Source organism: Rattus norvegicus, chromosome 15 (genome assembly GCF_036323735.1).
Source record: "Rattus norvegicus strain BN/NHsdMcwi chromosome 15, GRCr8, whole genome shotgun sequence".
NCBI classification, from domain to species: domain Eukaryota; kingdom Metazoa; phylum Chordata; class Mammalia; order Rodentia; family Muridae; genus Rattus; species Rattus norvegicus.
The window spans coordinates 30654980-30672917 of record NC_086033.1 but is presented as its reverse complement, the minus strand read 5'-3'; the positions used below and the strand labels follow the sequence as shown (position 1 = coordinate 30672917).

The 17938-nt window shown below is 40.6% G+C and overlaps 2 gene segments (V, D, J or C); both read right to left on the bottom strand.

The window, feature by feature from the left end:
* Nucleotides 1-8930: 8930 nt before the first annotated feature.
* LOC108352919 (T cell receptor delta variable 1-like) lies at nucleotides 8931-9729 on the bottom strand. The segment is given in 2 exon segments: nucleotides 8931-9429; nucleotides 9652-9729. Coding segments are annotated over 2 exon segments (390 nt in total).
* A 6928-nt stretch (nucleotides 9730-16657) lies between these two features.
* LOC134482103 (T cell receptor alpha variable 23/delta variable 6-like) lies at nucleotides 16658-17242 on the bottom strand. The segment is given in 2 exon segments: nucleotides 16658-17043; nucleotides 17191-17242. Coding segments are annotated over 2 exon segments (438 nt in total).
* Nucleotides 17243-17938: the final 696 nt, after the last annotated feature.

Genomic DNA, 17938 nt, shown 5'->3' with positions numbered 1-17938 from the left:
AGAAAAAATTTTGACAAATTTCCATAATGTACATACAAGCAAAAACTCTCAATAAAGGACTTTCAAATCAAACTTAAGAACTCTTCAAAAAAAAAAAAACAAAAAAACAAAACAAAAAAAAAAAAAAACGGGGTTGGGGATTTAGCTCGGTGGTAGAGCGCTTGCCTAGGAAGCACAAGGCCCTAGGTTCGGTCCCCAACTCCGAAAAAAAAAAAAGAAAAAAAAAAGAACTCTTCAAAAAGAACACATCAACCATGATAGATAGGCTTTATTCTAAGAACTATAATTAGATCCTTATATGTCACTCTCAACAAAGCTCAATTCCAAGTGTACCAGGAGCCTCAGCATAAGACCTGATGTCCTGAACTGTTGGAAGGGAAAGTAGGGGAATTGCTTCAACTTAAAGGCACTTGCTGAACAGGGCTCCAGTAGCACAGGCACCAAGACTGTCAATCAGTGATCAGGACTCTGTGACACTGAAACCTTCTATACCACACAGAAGACCATCATGTGAACGAAGAGGCAGTCTAGGGAATGGAAACACCTTTCTCAGATGTACACTGCTGATGATAAGTACGAAATAGCAAGACAGAAACAACCTAATAAAAATGGGATTTGAAATAAAGATAGTTTTTAAAGGAAGAAATACAAATATAAAATTTTTATATATCAAAATCATTACCCATCAGGGAAATGAAAATTAAACTATTTTTTGTTTTTTTTCTTGGATATTTTATGTATTTACATTTCAAATGTTATCCCCTTTCCCCCATCTCCCTAACTCCTCCCCCTCCCCCTGCTTCTATGAGGATGTTCCCACTCCCACCCACCCACTCCAACCGCAACACCCTGGTATGCTTCTACATTCGGGAAACAAGACTTCATAGGACAAAGGGCTATTCCTCCTATTGATGCTGGACAATGGCGTCCTCTGTTACACATGTGGCTGGAACTATGGGTCCCTCCATGTGTATTCATTGGTTGGTGGTTTGTTCCCTGGGAGCTCTGGTGGGGTCTGGTTGGTTGATATTGTGGTTCTTCCTGTGGGGTTGCAAACCCCTTCAGCTCCTTCAATCTTTTCTCTAACTCCTCCATTGGGGTCCCCATTCTCTGTCCAGTAACTGCAAGCATCCTTATCTGTATCATCAGTAGGGCTCTGGGAGAACCTCCCAGGATACATCCATATCAGGCTTCTGTCATCAAGCACTTCTTGGCATCAGCAATAGTGATTGGGTTTGGTGGCTGCATATGGGATGGATCCCCAGGTGGGGCAGTCTCTGGGTGACTTTTTCTTCAGTACCTGCTCCAGTCTTTTCCCTGTATTTCCTCCTGTGAGTATTGCTCTCCCTTCTAAAGAGGACTAAAGCATCCACATTTTGGCCTTCCTTCTTCTTGAGCTTCATATGATCTGTTAATTTTTTCTCAGGTTTCCTAGCTTCTTGGCTAATATTAACTTTTCAGTGAGTACATACCATGTATGCTCTTTTCTACTGGGTTATCTCACTCAGGGTGATATTTAAATTAAAACTATCTCACGGTTTAGTCTTATTCCATTCAGGATGGCAAAGATAAAAATGACAGATGATGATGTGGAGACAGGGGGATTCTTAATCACTGTTGGTAGTGTAAACTAATGTCACCACTATGGAAACTAATATGGATATTACTCAGAAAAGTAAAAATAGACCAATCATATGATCCAGCTATACCACTTCAGGGCAGAGTCTCAAAGGACACTATATCGTACTTCAAAGAGACTTGTTCATCCATATTCATTGCTACACTGGTCACAATAGCTAGGATGTGGAAACAGATTAAACATCTGTTAGTGATTAGTGATTGAATGGATAATTGACTGTGACACATGCACAGGATCTATGCAATCAAGCCATCCAAAATTACCACATAGATGGGAAAAATGCACATGTAGTTCTACCCCAATTGACAAACTACTGACAACCAAGAGCTGCTTGAGAAGGAGAGTCAGTGTTCTTCAGTCATGTTGCCATGGACATCTACATATAGTATATGGTTCCACATTCATCTACATACTGAAAATTCTAAGTAGACTCAGTCGCTCTAAACAAAAATAGGAATAGAGATTTATGGGGAGGGTGTTATGAGTTGAATAGGAAAGGATTTAGAAAATAGGGAATGAGGATTGAATTTGGCTAAACGTATCATATATATTATGAAATTCTGAAATAACTTAAAGATACATAAGATAAAAATAAAACAGAATCATCAAATAAATAATGTTAATGGTGCACCTCAATGTTCTAGAAAAAGAACAAAGCAAAACATCAAAACAGAAGAAGTAATAAAAGTGAAGTATATAGAGCAGAACATGAAATGGAAGGTATAGGACAAAAAATTTAAAAATAAACCAAAGATAGTTTGTTAAAGGAAAAGATTGAAAGTCCTACCCCAATTACCCAAGAAATGCACTAACACAAATTCATAAAGCTATAGGTAAAAATGTTAGAAGAGTTATAAATTAATCTCTTGGGCTGTTAAGGCTGTTTATTTTTAAAATATATTTTAAGAAGCTTAAAATATAAAATTAGATGAAAATATAAAGGTAGATAAATTCCTGGATATATATGAATTGCCAAATTTACTTCAGGAAGACGTAAAGCACATAAATAGATCCATAGCAGGCAGTGAGAGTGAAGCAACCAGAGCCTCCACACAGAGATATGGTCAGGACAGGGCACTGAATGCCAGATTCTCCCAGACCTTTAATGGACTGCAGCCATGCTTTTCTTTTTTTTTTTTCTTTTTTTTTTTTTTCGGAGCTGGGGACTGAACCCAGGGCCTTGCGGTTGCTAGGCAAGTGCTCTACCACTGAGCCAAATCCCCAACCCCTGCAGCCATGCTTTTCAAAGTGCTCCACGTGTAGAAACTGAAGGAACTCTATGAAAATATCCTATGAAGTCTGCTTTACCTGCTACAAAACACAGGTAATACACACACACACACACACACACACACACACACACACACACACACAATGTGGAATTGGACTTGAGGACTTAGAAGTAAAACAGCACAACTCTAGCACATGCAATGGTGAAAAGACACTTTCTTCAGTAAATGGTGCTGGTGAAAAACAGATTATGTAGAAGAATGAAATGATGACTGTCACCCTGTGCAAAATTAAGTAAACATTAACCAAATTTAAGTCAAGATCTTCAAACACTAATTACTGAAAAGGTAAAGCAAGGGAAATCACATTAAGCATAACCAGGGATTTTTACTATGGTTGTATCATATGTACATTCTGGTTTTTGGTAGAATAGCAAGTTTTACAAGATTAATTCATATAAACCTTAAACAAAATTTCAAAGCCATTTTTCATAGACAAAGACAGTAAAACGTTCTACAAAATTTGTATGGAGGTACAAAAGACCAAAGAGAGCTAAAGCGATCACAAACAACAAAGATGGTGAGGGAGTTACAGATTTCAAATGTACTACAGAACCAAACAATTAAAATGGCAGGATGAAGACGTATAGACCTAATTTCACTGGGGATCCAAGATGAAAGGAGTCAATGGTGAACATCATGGTGAGGCCTTTAATGAGGGTGCAGCCTCAGCAGAAGTAGTGACTCTGACATGTTGAAGACATTAGGACTTGGGACTGTGGGACAGTCAGTCATCAGGTACAGTGGCAGCTGTAGGGTAGGCCCACCTTAAGCCTATGAAAGAAGCCACACGTGCTGTGCATGGCAAACCTGTTGAAGTGGAGATAGCCAAGCCCCTTGGAGCTCAGAAAATCATGAGTGAGTTCCCGACACCAAACAATGAACATTCATGCTGGTGGGCTTATCTTTAATCTGATTGTAGGTGTTCCCTGGTTTTAATTTGTTCTTATTGTTCCAAGAATCCACCCTTAACATATTAAGATGGATTCTTAAGAGCATTTAAAGGGTCTCTGAGAATGTAAAGTATGAATTGTTTAATGAGCATTTTAAAGTCATACTCTGTTTTCTATTGTGATATTAACATGAAGTCCTAGGAATTGCCAAGAAAGGAAAGGTTATGATTTTGTACTGATATGTTTATGTCAAATTGACAAATGTTCAACTGTGGCATTTATATTTGGCAACTTGACACAATCTACAGTCATTTGGGAAGAAAGAAACTTTAACTGAGCAATCTCTTCACTCAGAATGGTGTGTAACCATATCTGTGTAGTGTTTTCCTGATTAATAATGTCTGTGAGCAGGCCCAGTCGACTATAGGTAGTCCTCCCTTGGACAGATGGTCCTGGCTTCTCTAAGAAAGCTGAGTTGGCCAGAAAGCAAATTTTTTTCTATGATGTGAATATATGATGCATATGTATATGATATATATGTATGTGTCGTGAATGAATATATATAATATATATACACACACATATATATAGAGAGATATCCCTCTCTCTCTCTCTCTCTCTCTCTCTATATATATATATATATATATATATATATATATATATATATGGAGAAAAAGGGAGAGGCAGATGCAGACTGGAACCATTTGGAGGAAGGAAACACTAGCAGGAGTAGAAATGGTACAAGGGATGGTGTTGAGGTAAATATGAGCAAAACGATGATATATTTGGATGAAAATGTCATAAAAACACATTATTGGGCACATTGACTAAAATAATTAAGATTCTCTTAATGACTATAATTTCTTTCCCTGTGAGAACTCTAATAAGCCTTTCATTGCAAAGGAATGAAGCTAAGCCCATATGTGTCATTCATTGAGACAGCATACTTATACAAGAGCACAGGAAAGCCAAACTGTGATGGGCATTTTGTGGAACTTGACAAGTATTCATTTCCTCATACACACAATTTCAGTTTCTGTAATTGACTTTTTACTCTTTATGACATGGGTTACTAAGAATTGGCAGCCCTCATAGTGAACTTTGCAGTAGATATTACCAATAAGCATATGTAGTTATGAGGAAATCAAGCACAAAATTCATGAAGCAGTCTGCTCGTCCCCTCAGCTACTAAGTGGATGGTTCAGAACTTGAACCCAAGCCCTATTCTCCTGAATATTGCTATGCTGTACCAGGACGGGAGATTCAACAACTTTGGCATGTCTACTAAGTACTAAACAAGAAAGCACATGGAAACCACACAGCTCAGAAGCACCCCTACTTCAAAAGCTTAACTGGATTTGCTTACCATGCACTCCATACAGACTAACAGGCATGCTCTGAAGGTCCAGTGTCTCTCATAAGACAAACTCATAGAGTCTTCTGAGGTCTGTTTGACAGTGCATCCTAAAGACAGCTTTCATGACTTCTCACAGATATCTGTGACCAGTCTCCCATCCTACTGCCAATGAGGAAACTGTTCATTAAGTTGGAAGGGTAGATGCACGATAGAAGGCAACAAGAGCTCACTAGGATACACTACCTACAGCAGCTTCTTCTCTATCAGTGCATTGTTCCTAGATCTCAGGATATTTCTGTAGTACGAAGAAGGTCAAAATATAGGCATAAATTTCACTTAGCAAGAAAAATGCCCCACCTTGGACAACAAGGCAAGCCCCATATCTTAAGTTCTGCACCAGCCAGTGCAGAACATAGATGAGTCATACTTGACACTCCATGATTTTTCACAAAATTCTAATTTCAAATCAGCAATGATAGCTACTGCTACCACTAGGTGTTCTTCCAATGTAACTTATGAGCACTAGAGGGCAGCCAGGAGCTCAGCTCAAATATCAACAACTTCAGTTAGATGTCTGGTGGTAGATTTGGACAAAAACATGTTTTCTTTGTCAGAACAAACACTGTGTGATTTTTTTTAATGGATATTTTTTATTTACATTTCAAAGCTTACCCCCTTTCCCCACTCAACCACCCAACACTCCCCACCTCCCCACCCTGACATTACCCTACACAGGGAGATCCAGCCTTGGCAGGACCAAGGGCTTCTCCTCCCTTTGGTGTCCAACAAGGCCATCGTCTCCATATGCAGAGGAGCCATGGGTCTGTTCATTTGTACCCTTTGGATGGTGATTTAGTCCCTGGGGGCTCTGGTTGGTTGGTATTGTTGTTCAGGGGTGACAGGCCCCTTCAGCTCCTTCAATCCTTATTCTAACTCCTCTAATGGGGACCCATTCTCAGTTTAATGGTTAGCTACAAGCATTTGCCACTCTATTTGTCATGCTCTGGCAAAGACTCTCAGGAGACAGCTATATCAGGCTTCTGTCAGCATCACTTCTTGGCATCAACAATAGTGTCTGTGTTTGGTGGTTATATGTACATGGGCTGGATCCCCAGGTGGAGCAGTCTCTGGCTGGCCTGTCCTTCAGTCTCTGCTCCAAATGATGTCTCCATATCTCTCCCTGTGAATACGTTTGTTCCCCCTTCTAAGAAGAACTGAAGTATAAGCACTTTGGTTATCTTTCTTATTGAACTTCATGTGTTCTGTGGATTATATCTTGGGGAATCCAAGCTTTTGGCCTTATGTCAACTTGCCAGTGAGTACATACACTCTCTCCTCTCTCTCTCTCTCTCTCTCTCTCTCTCTCTCTCTCTCTCTCTCTCTCTCTGTGTGTGTGTGTGTGTGTGTGTGTGTGTGTGTGATTTGGTTACCTCACTCAGGGTATTTTTAGTTCTATCCATTTGCCAATGAATTTCATGAAGTCATTGTTTTTAATAGCTGAGTAGTACTCCAGTGTATAAATATACCACATTTTCTGTATCCATTACTCTGTTGAGGGACATCTGGGTTGTTTCCAGCCTCTGGATATTATAAATAAGGCTGCTATGAACAAAGTGGAGCCTGTGTGCTTGTTTTATGTTGGAGCATCTTTTGGGAATATGCCCAGGAGTGGTGTAGCTGCGTTCTCAAGTAAAGCTATGTACAATTTTCTGGGATATCGAATCACTGAGAAGCACCTTAGTTGTCAGGGAAATGCAAATCAAAACAACCCTGAGATTCCACCTCACACCAGTCAGAATGGCTAAGTTAAAGAACTCAGGTGACAACAGATGCTGGCGAGGATGTAGAGAAAGAGGAACACTTTGCTGTTTTTGGTGGGAATTCAAGCTGGTACAACCACTCTGGAAATCCATCTAGAGGGTCCTTAGAAAATTGAAAACAGTGCTATCTGAGGACCCAGCTATACCACTCCTGAGGAATCTTTAAAAAGGACAACTACAAACAAATTCATAGGATATTACAGTTATTTATTGATTAAAATTTTCTTTAAAATTTGTGTCCCTTGTTGACTTATCAGGCTTTTGCTTCTTACAGTAAAGAATATAAATTTTGCATCTGCTAAGATTCTGTCGCTTGCATTCAGTGAGTTCTCTGAGTGCACATTGGCTTCCCTTCCCTGCCTGGGATTCTCCTGCCAAACTCAGAGAGGTGGACCTGCAGAATCTTTTGCTCTGAAGTTTCCTTGTTGGTTTTTAATTTAGGAAAACTTGCTAAAGTCACAGTGAAACATTGAAGTCTAAGATCATTACTGATTAGGGACCCATGTAACATTTTCTGTCAACTAGAGTTTATTTTGTTGAACTGGGAGCCATGCTCCGTGTACTCACATGCACAAGACTTGCCCTCTGTGGCTATGCAGTGGCTCTCCTCAGCTCTCTGACTAGCTGTGGCCTGAAGTCTCCTTTGTCAAATATGAGACGTGCAGTGCCATGTTTACAGCTGACAATTACTTCCAATGTTGATCTCTATGGTTTGACTTTCAGTGTTTGATGTTCTTAGCTGTGGGAAGTGTTTCCTGGAGACACATATAGTACTTTGTTAATGCCCCCAGGTACCTATGCTTTATAATTGGTGAATTCAAGTTATTTACCTCCTTTATGTACAGTTTATGCAAATTATCTAGAAATAGGGGCTGGAATATACACTCACTAATTAAAAGCAGTCATTGCTTTTGCAGAGGACTTAGATTCAGTGTGTGACATCCACGTGGTAAATCCTTTCCTCCAATAACTCCAATTTCCAGAATCTAATATCCCCTCTGGCCTCCATGAGCACCAGACTTCACCCAGTACACACATATAAATGCTGACAAAAAGGTTACACACATGATATAAAAAATAATCCTTAGGGGTTGGGGATTTAGCTCAGTGGTAGAGCGCTTGCCTAGGAAGCGCAAGGCCCTGGGTTCGGTCCCCAGCTCCGAAAAAAAAAATAATCCTTAAAAACATATCTTCAAACACATTGCTCAGAATTTCCTTCTCCACATTGCTCTGTTTTGGGGGTGGACATGGGAAAGGCAACTGTACAAGATTTAAGAAAGAGGTGTGATATATTTAATTATTTTTATATAGCCTTGCAGATTCAGGCCCCATAAATATTTGATGTCCATTAGATTCCAGCTCATTTTACCATTAACACTCTACCCCTCATTTCTATAGCTTTTGTTTATTCAAATCGAGTCTGTGGCATGGCTTCTTCCGATGCTCCCCCAAACCAGAGGAACTGAGGAGGTGAGGGACGTTTATCCTTCTAGATTCCATTGGCTTTCTGGGTCTCACTGAATCCTCACAAATCTCAGGACAGCCAGGTGCTATGCTCATGTACCTGTCCTCCCCAACTGCTGGTTAAGCTGACCCTCAGTACCTCAGGCTCAGTACTAGATAGAAAGATAAAGATTTGTGGGGGTAACCCAGTCACCACCAGTATTTCTTGGAGAGAAATCCTTATAGTCTGTCTCTGAATACTACATTCATGCTGGATCTCCTTCTCTGAGTGCAACTTCCTTCAGGAAATTGTGTTCTTTGCTTTTCCAGATGCCTCCTCTGAGGTATGTTCTGTTAACAAATTAAAGAGAAACTTCAAATTATCGAGGTGCAAGGTTCCCAAGTGTAGAAAATATTACACATATTCTCAGTGATCTATTTTTAATTCTGTTTTAAGACAATGTAGTATAGAAAGCCACTCACCATAATTCTTTCTAGATTGTGTGGACTGAGGTTTTACTTAGAAACACAGTTCTGATGCAGACCACAGACAGAGCATCCACAGTTGAGATCTTCTTGTTCAGGATGTGCAGATGTGCATCTCAGCTGGGCTCCCTGCTCAGAGGGGCTCTGCTTAAGGAACCCCAGTTTTTGTTCAGCTTGTTCCATCACTTAAAACACTGTGTCAAATCACTGACAGCACAGAAATACTTCCCCGAATCCTCTGGTCGAGAGGCTGAAATGACAAGGCTGATGGACTTGAGTGATTTCTGGAAGACTACAGAATAGCGGCCGCTCCTCTGGTTCTGAGAATCAAAAGAAAATTGGCGAAAAAGGAAAACCATCTCTCCACTAAGAAGCTGCTTGTACCAAAAAAGATAATATGCGCCATAACTTGTCTTATATGAACACTCCAGGGTGACGTCTTCCCCCTCCTGCCTGCTTGCTGTTGACTGGACCTGAGTCACTTTCTGGGCCACATTACATCCTGCAAAACAACCAGAAGAACAAATTAAAAGTTTATCCTGTGACAGTGTGAACCAAACATTGTTGGAATTGGGCACCTTAGGACCCAAAGAGAAAGTTAACTGAATACACATTGCGCTGGCTTCCCTCCAATCCTTCTTGCCCCTCCTGTCTATAGGAGCTGTCATATGCCTGGGGCAATGATTCCTGTTAGATACACTTTGTTATACACGATGCATCATACCAGACAAAGCCAAGGCCACCAGCACACAGAGCAGGCTCTGAGGAGGAATGTGGCACATGTCCCTCTGCATGAGTGTGTCTGTTCTGCCTCAGCTCAGCTCTCAGTCTGAGCAACAGGCAGTGTGCACATGAACTGCCTGTGTGTCTTTCATTACCTCAGGCAGGAAATGGGGTTTTGTGTGATCATAGGCCACAAGTTCTGTACACAGTGATCAAATGTGTAGCTCACCACAGACTTTTACTTGTTTCCTTGTTTTTCTTAGTAGTCAAAAGGGGCAGCACTTAAAAAAGGGAGCTTCAGAAAACTTGTGCCTGCTGAGGGTGTAGCTGCCTTACACACATGGGTGCTATTCTGTTGTCAAATTAAGCTTAATAAAAAAATAAGTTCTCAAGGATCTCATAAATTTCCCCATGAACCACTGGGATCTGAAATTATCTTCCTCTCTTAGTGAGTGTGTTGATTAATCTAAATTCTGCAATGAACAAAGTTAGTTTTAAGTCACATGGTAAGGATAGTAGATCAGAATTATTAAACATCCCTGTTTGTTCATAGACTGTAAAATAGTAAGAGGAATGACATAATAATCTTTAGAGGCTAAGTAGATGCTCAGTGTGTCAGGGGTCAGTTATGAATCATGAGTCATCTCCAGCAGTCACATATGAATTCAGGTGCTGTGGGTGCACCTGAAGTCTGAGCACTAAGAAGCAGAGATGAGAGAATCCTGGAATCTCACTGGTCAGTCAGTCGGTGGGCTTTAGTCTCAGTGAAAGCCTCAACCAAAGAAATCAATCAATCAATCAAACAAGCAGTTATTCAATCAATAAATGTACAAAGCAATAGAGGAAGATACCCAATGTTGTCCACTGGTTTATACACACACACACACACACACACACACACACACACAGAGAGAGAGAGAGAGAGAGAGAGAGAGAGAGAGAGAGATAGGGAGACAGATGAATAGAGGGACAGAGTTACATACATACATACATACATACATACATACATACACACATATACACACAAACACACATATGCACACAGAGAGACAGATGAACAGAGACAAGAAACATAAATACAGAGATGGGGCAGGGAAGATTAAGAGACAGACATTATACCAATTAAAAACCCCACTGTTACAAAAAAAATGATTAGGTTTTAAAAGTCTAACATCAAGTTTTATTCAGAAGGTATGTTCATTTCCCTCCAAACAGAGAACTGTGAAGTTCTCCTTGAAGTTTCTATCTCACTGACATGAAGTATTCAGTCTTGCTTGTTAAATTCTGTATATTTTTAATTTACAAAACGGTCTCATAATAAGCTTGCCAGGTCTCTCTGTGACTCAAACCTATTACATGTCCATGCTACACATAAACCGTCTGTACTTAGAAACATGCTAATTCCAGGTGACTTGGTGGTGGAATTTCTGTGTCCTGCTGTATCCTATTCTGAATGTAGCTCTTCATCTTCCAGGTGTAGTTGTTAATCCAACGGGTGAATTAAAATAACCCAAGAAAGCAATCAAAAGAGAAAATACAAACAAAGTCCCTGAAAGAGTTCCAGGCCTCTCTGAGATCAAGTGACCCATAAGCAAGTACACCAGAGACTACTGAGGACTCTGAGGTATCCTCCTCTGTCCATTTCACTGCTGAGAGCTGAGATCACATGCCCTGGACTGCAGTCTCTGTACTTAGCAGGAGACCATGGGAGCCACAGCAGCCTGAGGAGCTCAGGATGGCAGGGCTCTGCCCCTGCTCTAGTTCTCCACAGAGCAGGTGGATGTTGTGCTGCATGACCACAGCCTCTGAGATGTGGCTTTGGAGTACACTGGGTTTGAGTCCTGGGCTGAACAACTGGTCTTATTCTAAATGCTCCTGTGTCTTTCCTTGTGATGTATTGATAGACAATACTTCCTAGTGAGGATAAAGTTTAAGATTGGTAGAGAGACAGCTCATCAGTGAACAGCACTTGCTGCTAATAATAAAGGTAGAAGCTCAGCTCCCAGGATATTTGACAAGCTAAGTGTCCTGCAAAAACTCAAACTCCAGCCTTGAGGGATTGGACACCATCTTTTGTCCTTCACATGCACACAGGAGTGATCAACCATGTATATACACAAGGCTTTGTGTACTCACACAGATGTGTGTGACAGCACACACACACACACACACACACACACACACAAAATCAATCAATCAAACCTTGTAAAAAGAATAAAGCTTAACATTCAAAAGTCATAAAAAGAAGTTAGTAATTCAGGAAAATTGGGATAATAGTGTGCTTAGTTCAGAAGGGGAAAGGAAGTTTAATACAGATGGAGAGAGAGAGAAAGAGAGAGAGAGAGAGAGAGAGAGAGAGAGAGAGAGAGAGAGAATAATGCCACTGAGGATGTTTGAAATAGCCTTAAAGATACTTATTGTTTCATGTTTACTTGAATTACATTCTGTATTTTTTAAGGAAGTTATCCCACTCAAGGTGGCAATACCCCCTCAAGAGACAGATCATCTGATAAGAAACCAAATGCCAGGCATGAGAAACTTCTTTCCATATGTGGATCATGGGAATCCAAGAGGCTCTAGGAAGAGTGCTGGCTATTCCTGTTGCCCGTGGATCCCAGAGATTGAAGTTAAGTCCCTATTGAAGATACAGTGCACGTTGTTCATAGGACTTTAAAGACTTGAACTGGATCTGACCTGAAAACCTCGCTGCCGACCGCTAACTTTCATAACATCAAAAGGTGCCATTCAAGTTGCCAAAGCAGGGAAGACACCAATAGTTCTACCTTGACGTGATTCTTATGAATCACATTAGTGAACAACCCTGCAAGGTACTTACACAGGTGCAATGGTTGTAAACAATGCCTCTCAAGAGGGAAACCAGGCTTGGCATTAAAAGGTAGCTACCTACTCAAACCTCATGAAGTTATGGGTCTTAGAGGAGAATCTACTATTACCACTTAATAAACTAGAAACTTTTATAAACTGTAGTCTAAATACTCCTCCTGATGGGGATTTAGCTCAGTGGTAGAGCGCTTACCTAGGAAGCGCAAGGCCCTGGGTTCGGTCCCCAGCTCCAAAAAAAAAAAAAAAAAAAAAAAAAAAAGCGTAAATACTCCTCCTTATGCCCATGAGTAAGTGTCGCTCTCCTGTTTCTCAAGGAAGTTTTCTTTTGCAGCAGATGGAGACTGTTATAGGAAACTCCTGGTCAAAATATAGCAAACAATCGATCATGGGATAGTCAGCCCCTTGAATACATCTACAGCAAGACGCTGTATCTCTACATCCACATCTATGCTGAATACTCAGAAAACACTGGAGAAAAGAAGGCAGCAAGAAAGTCTAAAAGTCAGAAGGCCAGAAAGTCTGCTGTAAGACTGTCTGTTAGAAATGACACGGAAGCAATGCTCTTGGTTGATACCACAACAGACTGCATAACTAGTCCTGAACAAGGATGGCGCCCATAGACATAGTAAATGTCATGGGGCTCCATCCCTAGACAAAGAACTATAGACAACTGAGTACTGCTGCCAGGGACAAACGGACATCCCCAGGGAGGAGCATTTGATGAATGCTACAGCATCAAGTGGTCAGCACAGAAATCACACAAGCAACACCAGACACAACACAACAGGTTGTATTTATATAGTCATATACACACACTAGAGGTGTGTGTTTGGTGTGTGTGTGTGTGTGTGTGTGTGTGTGTGTGTATGTGTAAAAGGGTAACCATAGAAAAAGTGGCCATGGATTTGAAATTACTATTGGAGAGCTTAAGTGAAGCTGGAGGTGGAGGACACAGAAGGTGTTTCAGGGAGGGAAGAGGAGGGGAAAATGAGGTAAATATGTTTTAATTAAAATAAAAATAATAACTTAAAATATCAAAGTTAATAAATCAATCTGTGATCTGTGATAAGGCCTGAGGGGACATCCAGAACAAAATTTTTTAATTTTTATTTATTGCCTCATAAAATAAGTTTTTCATGCAATATTTTTAATCATATTCTTTCCCCTTACCCCAACACCTTCCAAATCCTTTCCCCTACCTTCTACCTAACCCAACTCCATGATCTCTCCCTCTCTCTCTCTCTCCCTCTCTCTCTCTCTTTTTTCTCTGTCTGTCTGTCTGCCTCAAAACCATTATTTTTTTAAAAATGTAATAGATTAAAAAAACAGTGAAAAGACAAAACCAAACCAAATCAAAAGCACAGAGAGAATGTGGAATCCATTATGTGTCAGGGGTCCTGCCCTGTAGTGTAGGTGGAATGCAGACTACCATGCTAATTAGGGTAATCAGGATTATAAGAGCCCTTTCATTTTTGGCCAGTGACCAATAAAGTGGTAATGCCTTAGAGTCTCTTGGTGTCAAAGGTCAGGCATACAGCATTTTTATAAAAACCATGAAAGACAAAGTTATATCAAAGTTCAGCTAGTGTCTTCGTAACTTTGTAACTTCTATTTTGACACAACGTAGTAGGTATTCCAGGTACAACATAACATTTATTTCGACTCTGTCTTCAATTATTTTATTTCATATTTAGTCACTATAAATAACATTTTGGTAAATATGTCTGGACCAAGGTCAGGGTTGCAGAGATTCCCAATGTGTAGTCAAGGCAGATGCAACTGAGAAATGTGAAAACAGACATAAAATGGAGTTAGGAGACAGAGCTGCCTCACTGATGTTGTGGTTGACATGGAAGAAAAGTGGTTTTCTTTAGCACCAGGAACCAACTGCAGCAGCTTCTTCCCTTTTGCAATCAACACTTTGTTCCTATTACATGTTTATTCAGGTTTTCCCTCCCATAACTCCTGTCATGTCGGTTTTGCTTTGTTTTGGCATGTTTAAATTTATTGGCCTGTTTGTTGTTTTGATTATTATTTTGTGGGTTTTGATTTTGTTGTTTGGGGTGGGTGATATTTTTGTTTTATTTTGATTTTTGAAACTGAGAGAGGGAGAAAGAACATGAAGTTGGTAGACTGGAAAGGGGAGTTGGGAAGATAAGCATGAGTCCCCACTCTATTGCCTAGACTCACTCAACTTTCAACTGTTCTGACTCCAGTCTGATTACAGGTGAAACATGATCACCAGTCCTGGCTTTTTGCAGAGACAAACCAGAAATCCTTACCCTTCCTTCCTCCTTACCCCCAAACTACTGGGAATTCACATCCGCAAAACATCACAGAAAAATAAAATCAAAACAGATTTGTGAGACTGAAATGTCACGTTGGGTCCTGAAGAGCCAATGGCCCCGACAAAGGCTTATCCGATGACACAGCTCTGGGAATCTTGGCAGGAGTTGGAGAAGGAGAAGCATGAGAGTGAGGAGCTTCAGTATCTAGATGTTCAGTGATGCCATTCACTGTCACAGGAGCCTATAGTTGGTGTTGTTCTTCAGTTATTGTTAGAGTTTTCAGAAAAAGAAAACCCTTCTGTAAATCATCTTTCTCTCACAAAACCATGACTACATCAGCAATGGCCAAAATATTTATTTCTTCAGACACTGAAGCATGGAGACCCCCACACACAATTGACTGCAGGCTGAAAATGCATCTGGCAAAGGAATTTATGTCAAACCTCAAACTCCAAAAGCAGACGTTTGCTTGCCCACTGCAGGAAGACAGCGAAGTGGTTATTGTTATGTTATACTACATCAATCTGTCATAACTCTCTCTCAGCTCTCTTTAAATAATTTCCAGCCTTTCATTCCAGAGGAAGCTCAGGGTTCAGCCTCAAGGTACCCAGAGTTTCCAAATTCTCTGTGGTACATCCTTAAGTATGCATTCCCTCTCCTGCTGACATCCAAGCTCAGTGTCTGCATTCTGTGAATCCTACCCCAATCAGATGCAAATACTGTTTCCAATTTCTGACTCTAGTTTAAAATGTGACAAGGATAGAAGATTTTGAAGGACATGGGAAGGTCACTTACTGGTATTTTGAGATATATCTCCTATGCTTAATGCCAACTGGCTTTATTTTCCTTTGTAACTTTCCCTTTGTGATACTGAAAATCTATTCACTGTGGATGAGAAAGAGAATTTATAGCATTCACATTCTTAAATTAAATATCTTCCACAGTGTTTTTGTTCATTTTGTTCTCCTGAGACAGAGTTCCACTGTGTTGCTAAGGTGAGATTCCCAGTCCTAGGCTCACATTCCTCCTCACTTGGCTTCCACCTTGTCACATCAACTCTGTGACAAGAAAATATTTAAATGTATAAGACAATGAAAGTTTTTCCATTAGAAATCTGGTTGGCATTTCTACAGAACCAAATGAGTAAACCTTGCAAACTGTTATGCAATAAGAGGTCCTTTTTCAATTCTGTGCATTGCAGATGGCCGTACAGATTGGAGCTGATTTTATATGATAGGAGTTTTACATCCACTTTATATTTTGTTCATCTATGAAATATACATGTGAAATTATTTCTTTAGTGAAGGTTATGCATTTTCATTATATGAGGAAATTGAATTCTTCATTCCCCACTGATGTCTTCTGTCTATTGTAGACATGACTGCATCCTTGTGAAAACCTCCTGCTTTGCATATTTGAATTTGTTGGAGGTAGATGAGGATATGAGAGGCAAAACAAGAGGAAGTGGTCATGTGAATCACCACTACTCTGGTCATCAGAGGAAATTAAGGTAAAAGAAAACTCTATGTGATTCCTATCCCAGGAGCCAAAGTCATTGCCTCTTGACACTGCACTGTAACACCACACATTCAGAACATTGTTGACAAGAGCGCAGGGAGACAGAGCCTCTGTAATTTATAGTTGCCACAAACCAATCACACAGAGAACTATTTATACAACTACACAGCAAAGAGGTTCATCTAAACTAGCTAAGGGAATAGATGGAAGACACCAGCTGCTCTTGAGGGAGACGGGAGAAAGCAAGCCATGACTCCAGGTTGGCCTGTCTCTGGACCAATGGTCTAATCCTCACACTCACTGAGTGACCTCTTCACCTGCTCCTGCACATGACAACTCCTGTGCATCTCTGCAGGCTCAGCCCGCAGCAGGGCTTTGCTGGAGCCTCAGCTGCAGGTTTGGGTCTGGGCTGCAGGTGTGTGGAGAGCACTGTGCCCTTGCTGCACAGAAGTAGGTGGCTGAGTCTCCAGGCTGAGAGTCTTCGATGTTCAAGGAGAGCTGTTTCTCACTTTTCCTGAGGAAGACTGTGAATCGTCCATCTTTCTTTTTATTGGACACTGATCGTATGGCTATCAGGAGTACAGGGCCTTCCCCAGGGAACTGCTGATACCATGGGAAGTAGTCAAAAGCATTGTCCTCATAACTGCAGTTCAGAACTGTGGGTCCTCCTTCCCAGACTGTCAGAGATATGGGACTTTGTTTCACCTGCTGCTGGTCACGTCTCTCCTGCTGGCCACTCACCCCTGTGTAGAGAAATAACAACTGTTGTTAGCTTCCCAGGAATTACTTCCTGCTTATGATATCATGACTTCCTGGTGCCTCAATTCTCTTGTGCCTCCACATTAATCCATTAATCCACATTATCTTTGGGTTTCTCCTCTATGACTCACCAGCCAGGTGAAGGCCTAGGAGTAAAAACAATGCTGTCAGGATCTTGTCCATTCCTCCTAGACTGAAGCATGTGGGGAACTCAGGTGACCTTTTATCTCCCCACAGAACAGACTCCAACTTCACAGGCACCTCAATCCTTTCAGCAGGCTCCACCCTTCACAAACACTTTGTCTGAAGCTCTTTCTGACATAGAAAGTACTTCCCATTTTTCTCAAGAGATACCTGCATATGCACATTTATTTTAGCACTAAAACCATTGCCAAAATGGAGGTGCAGCTCATGCACCCCCTGTCTACTGATGAATGGAGAAAATCTTGTACCTAAAACAACAGAGTGATATTCATCTATGAGGAAATAGCAACTCACAAAATCTGTAGGAACATGGATGGTATTGAAGGATGTGATATTATAAGTAAAGCTGACATGTAGGGACACACATCACATAAGTATTCTTCTTTATGAAAACACACACACACTCAAAAATAAATAAAGATGGGGGAAAGTAAAGATGACCTAAAACTGTAAGTTAGACAAATGAGTAAGGGGAGGGGAACAGGGGCAGAGAAAACAAGAGGACAATGGCGAGTGAAGGCAAGATGAATATGAAAAATCTCACCACATATGTGTATATTAATATTTCACAAGTCAGTAATTTGTACAATTAATGTGTGCTGATAGCTTTGATGATATGATGAAAGAAAGGATAAATTTAAAGGATCTCAATCCTAGAAGCATAGACACACATAC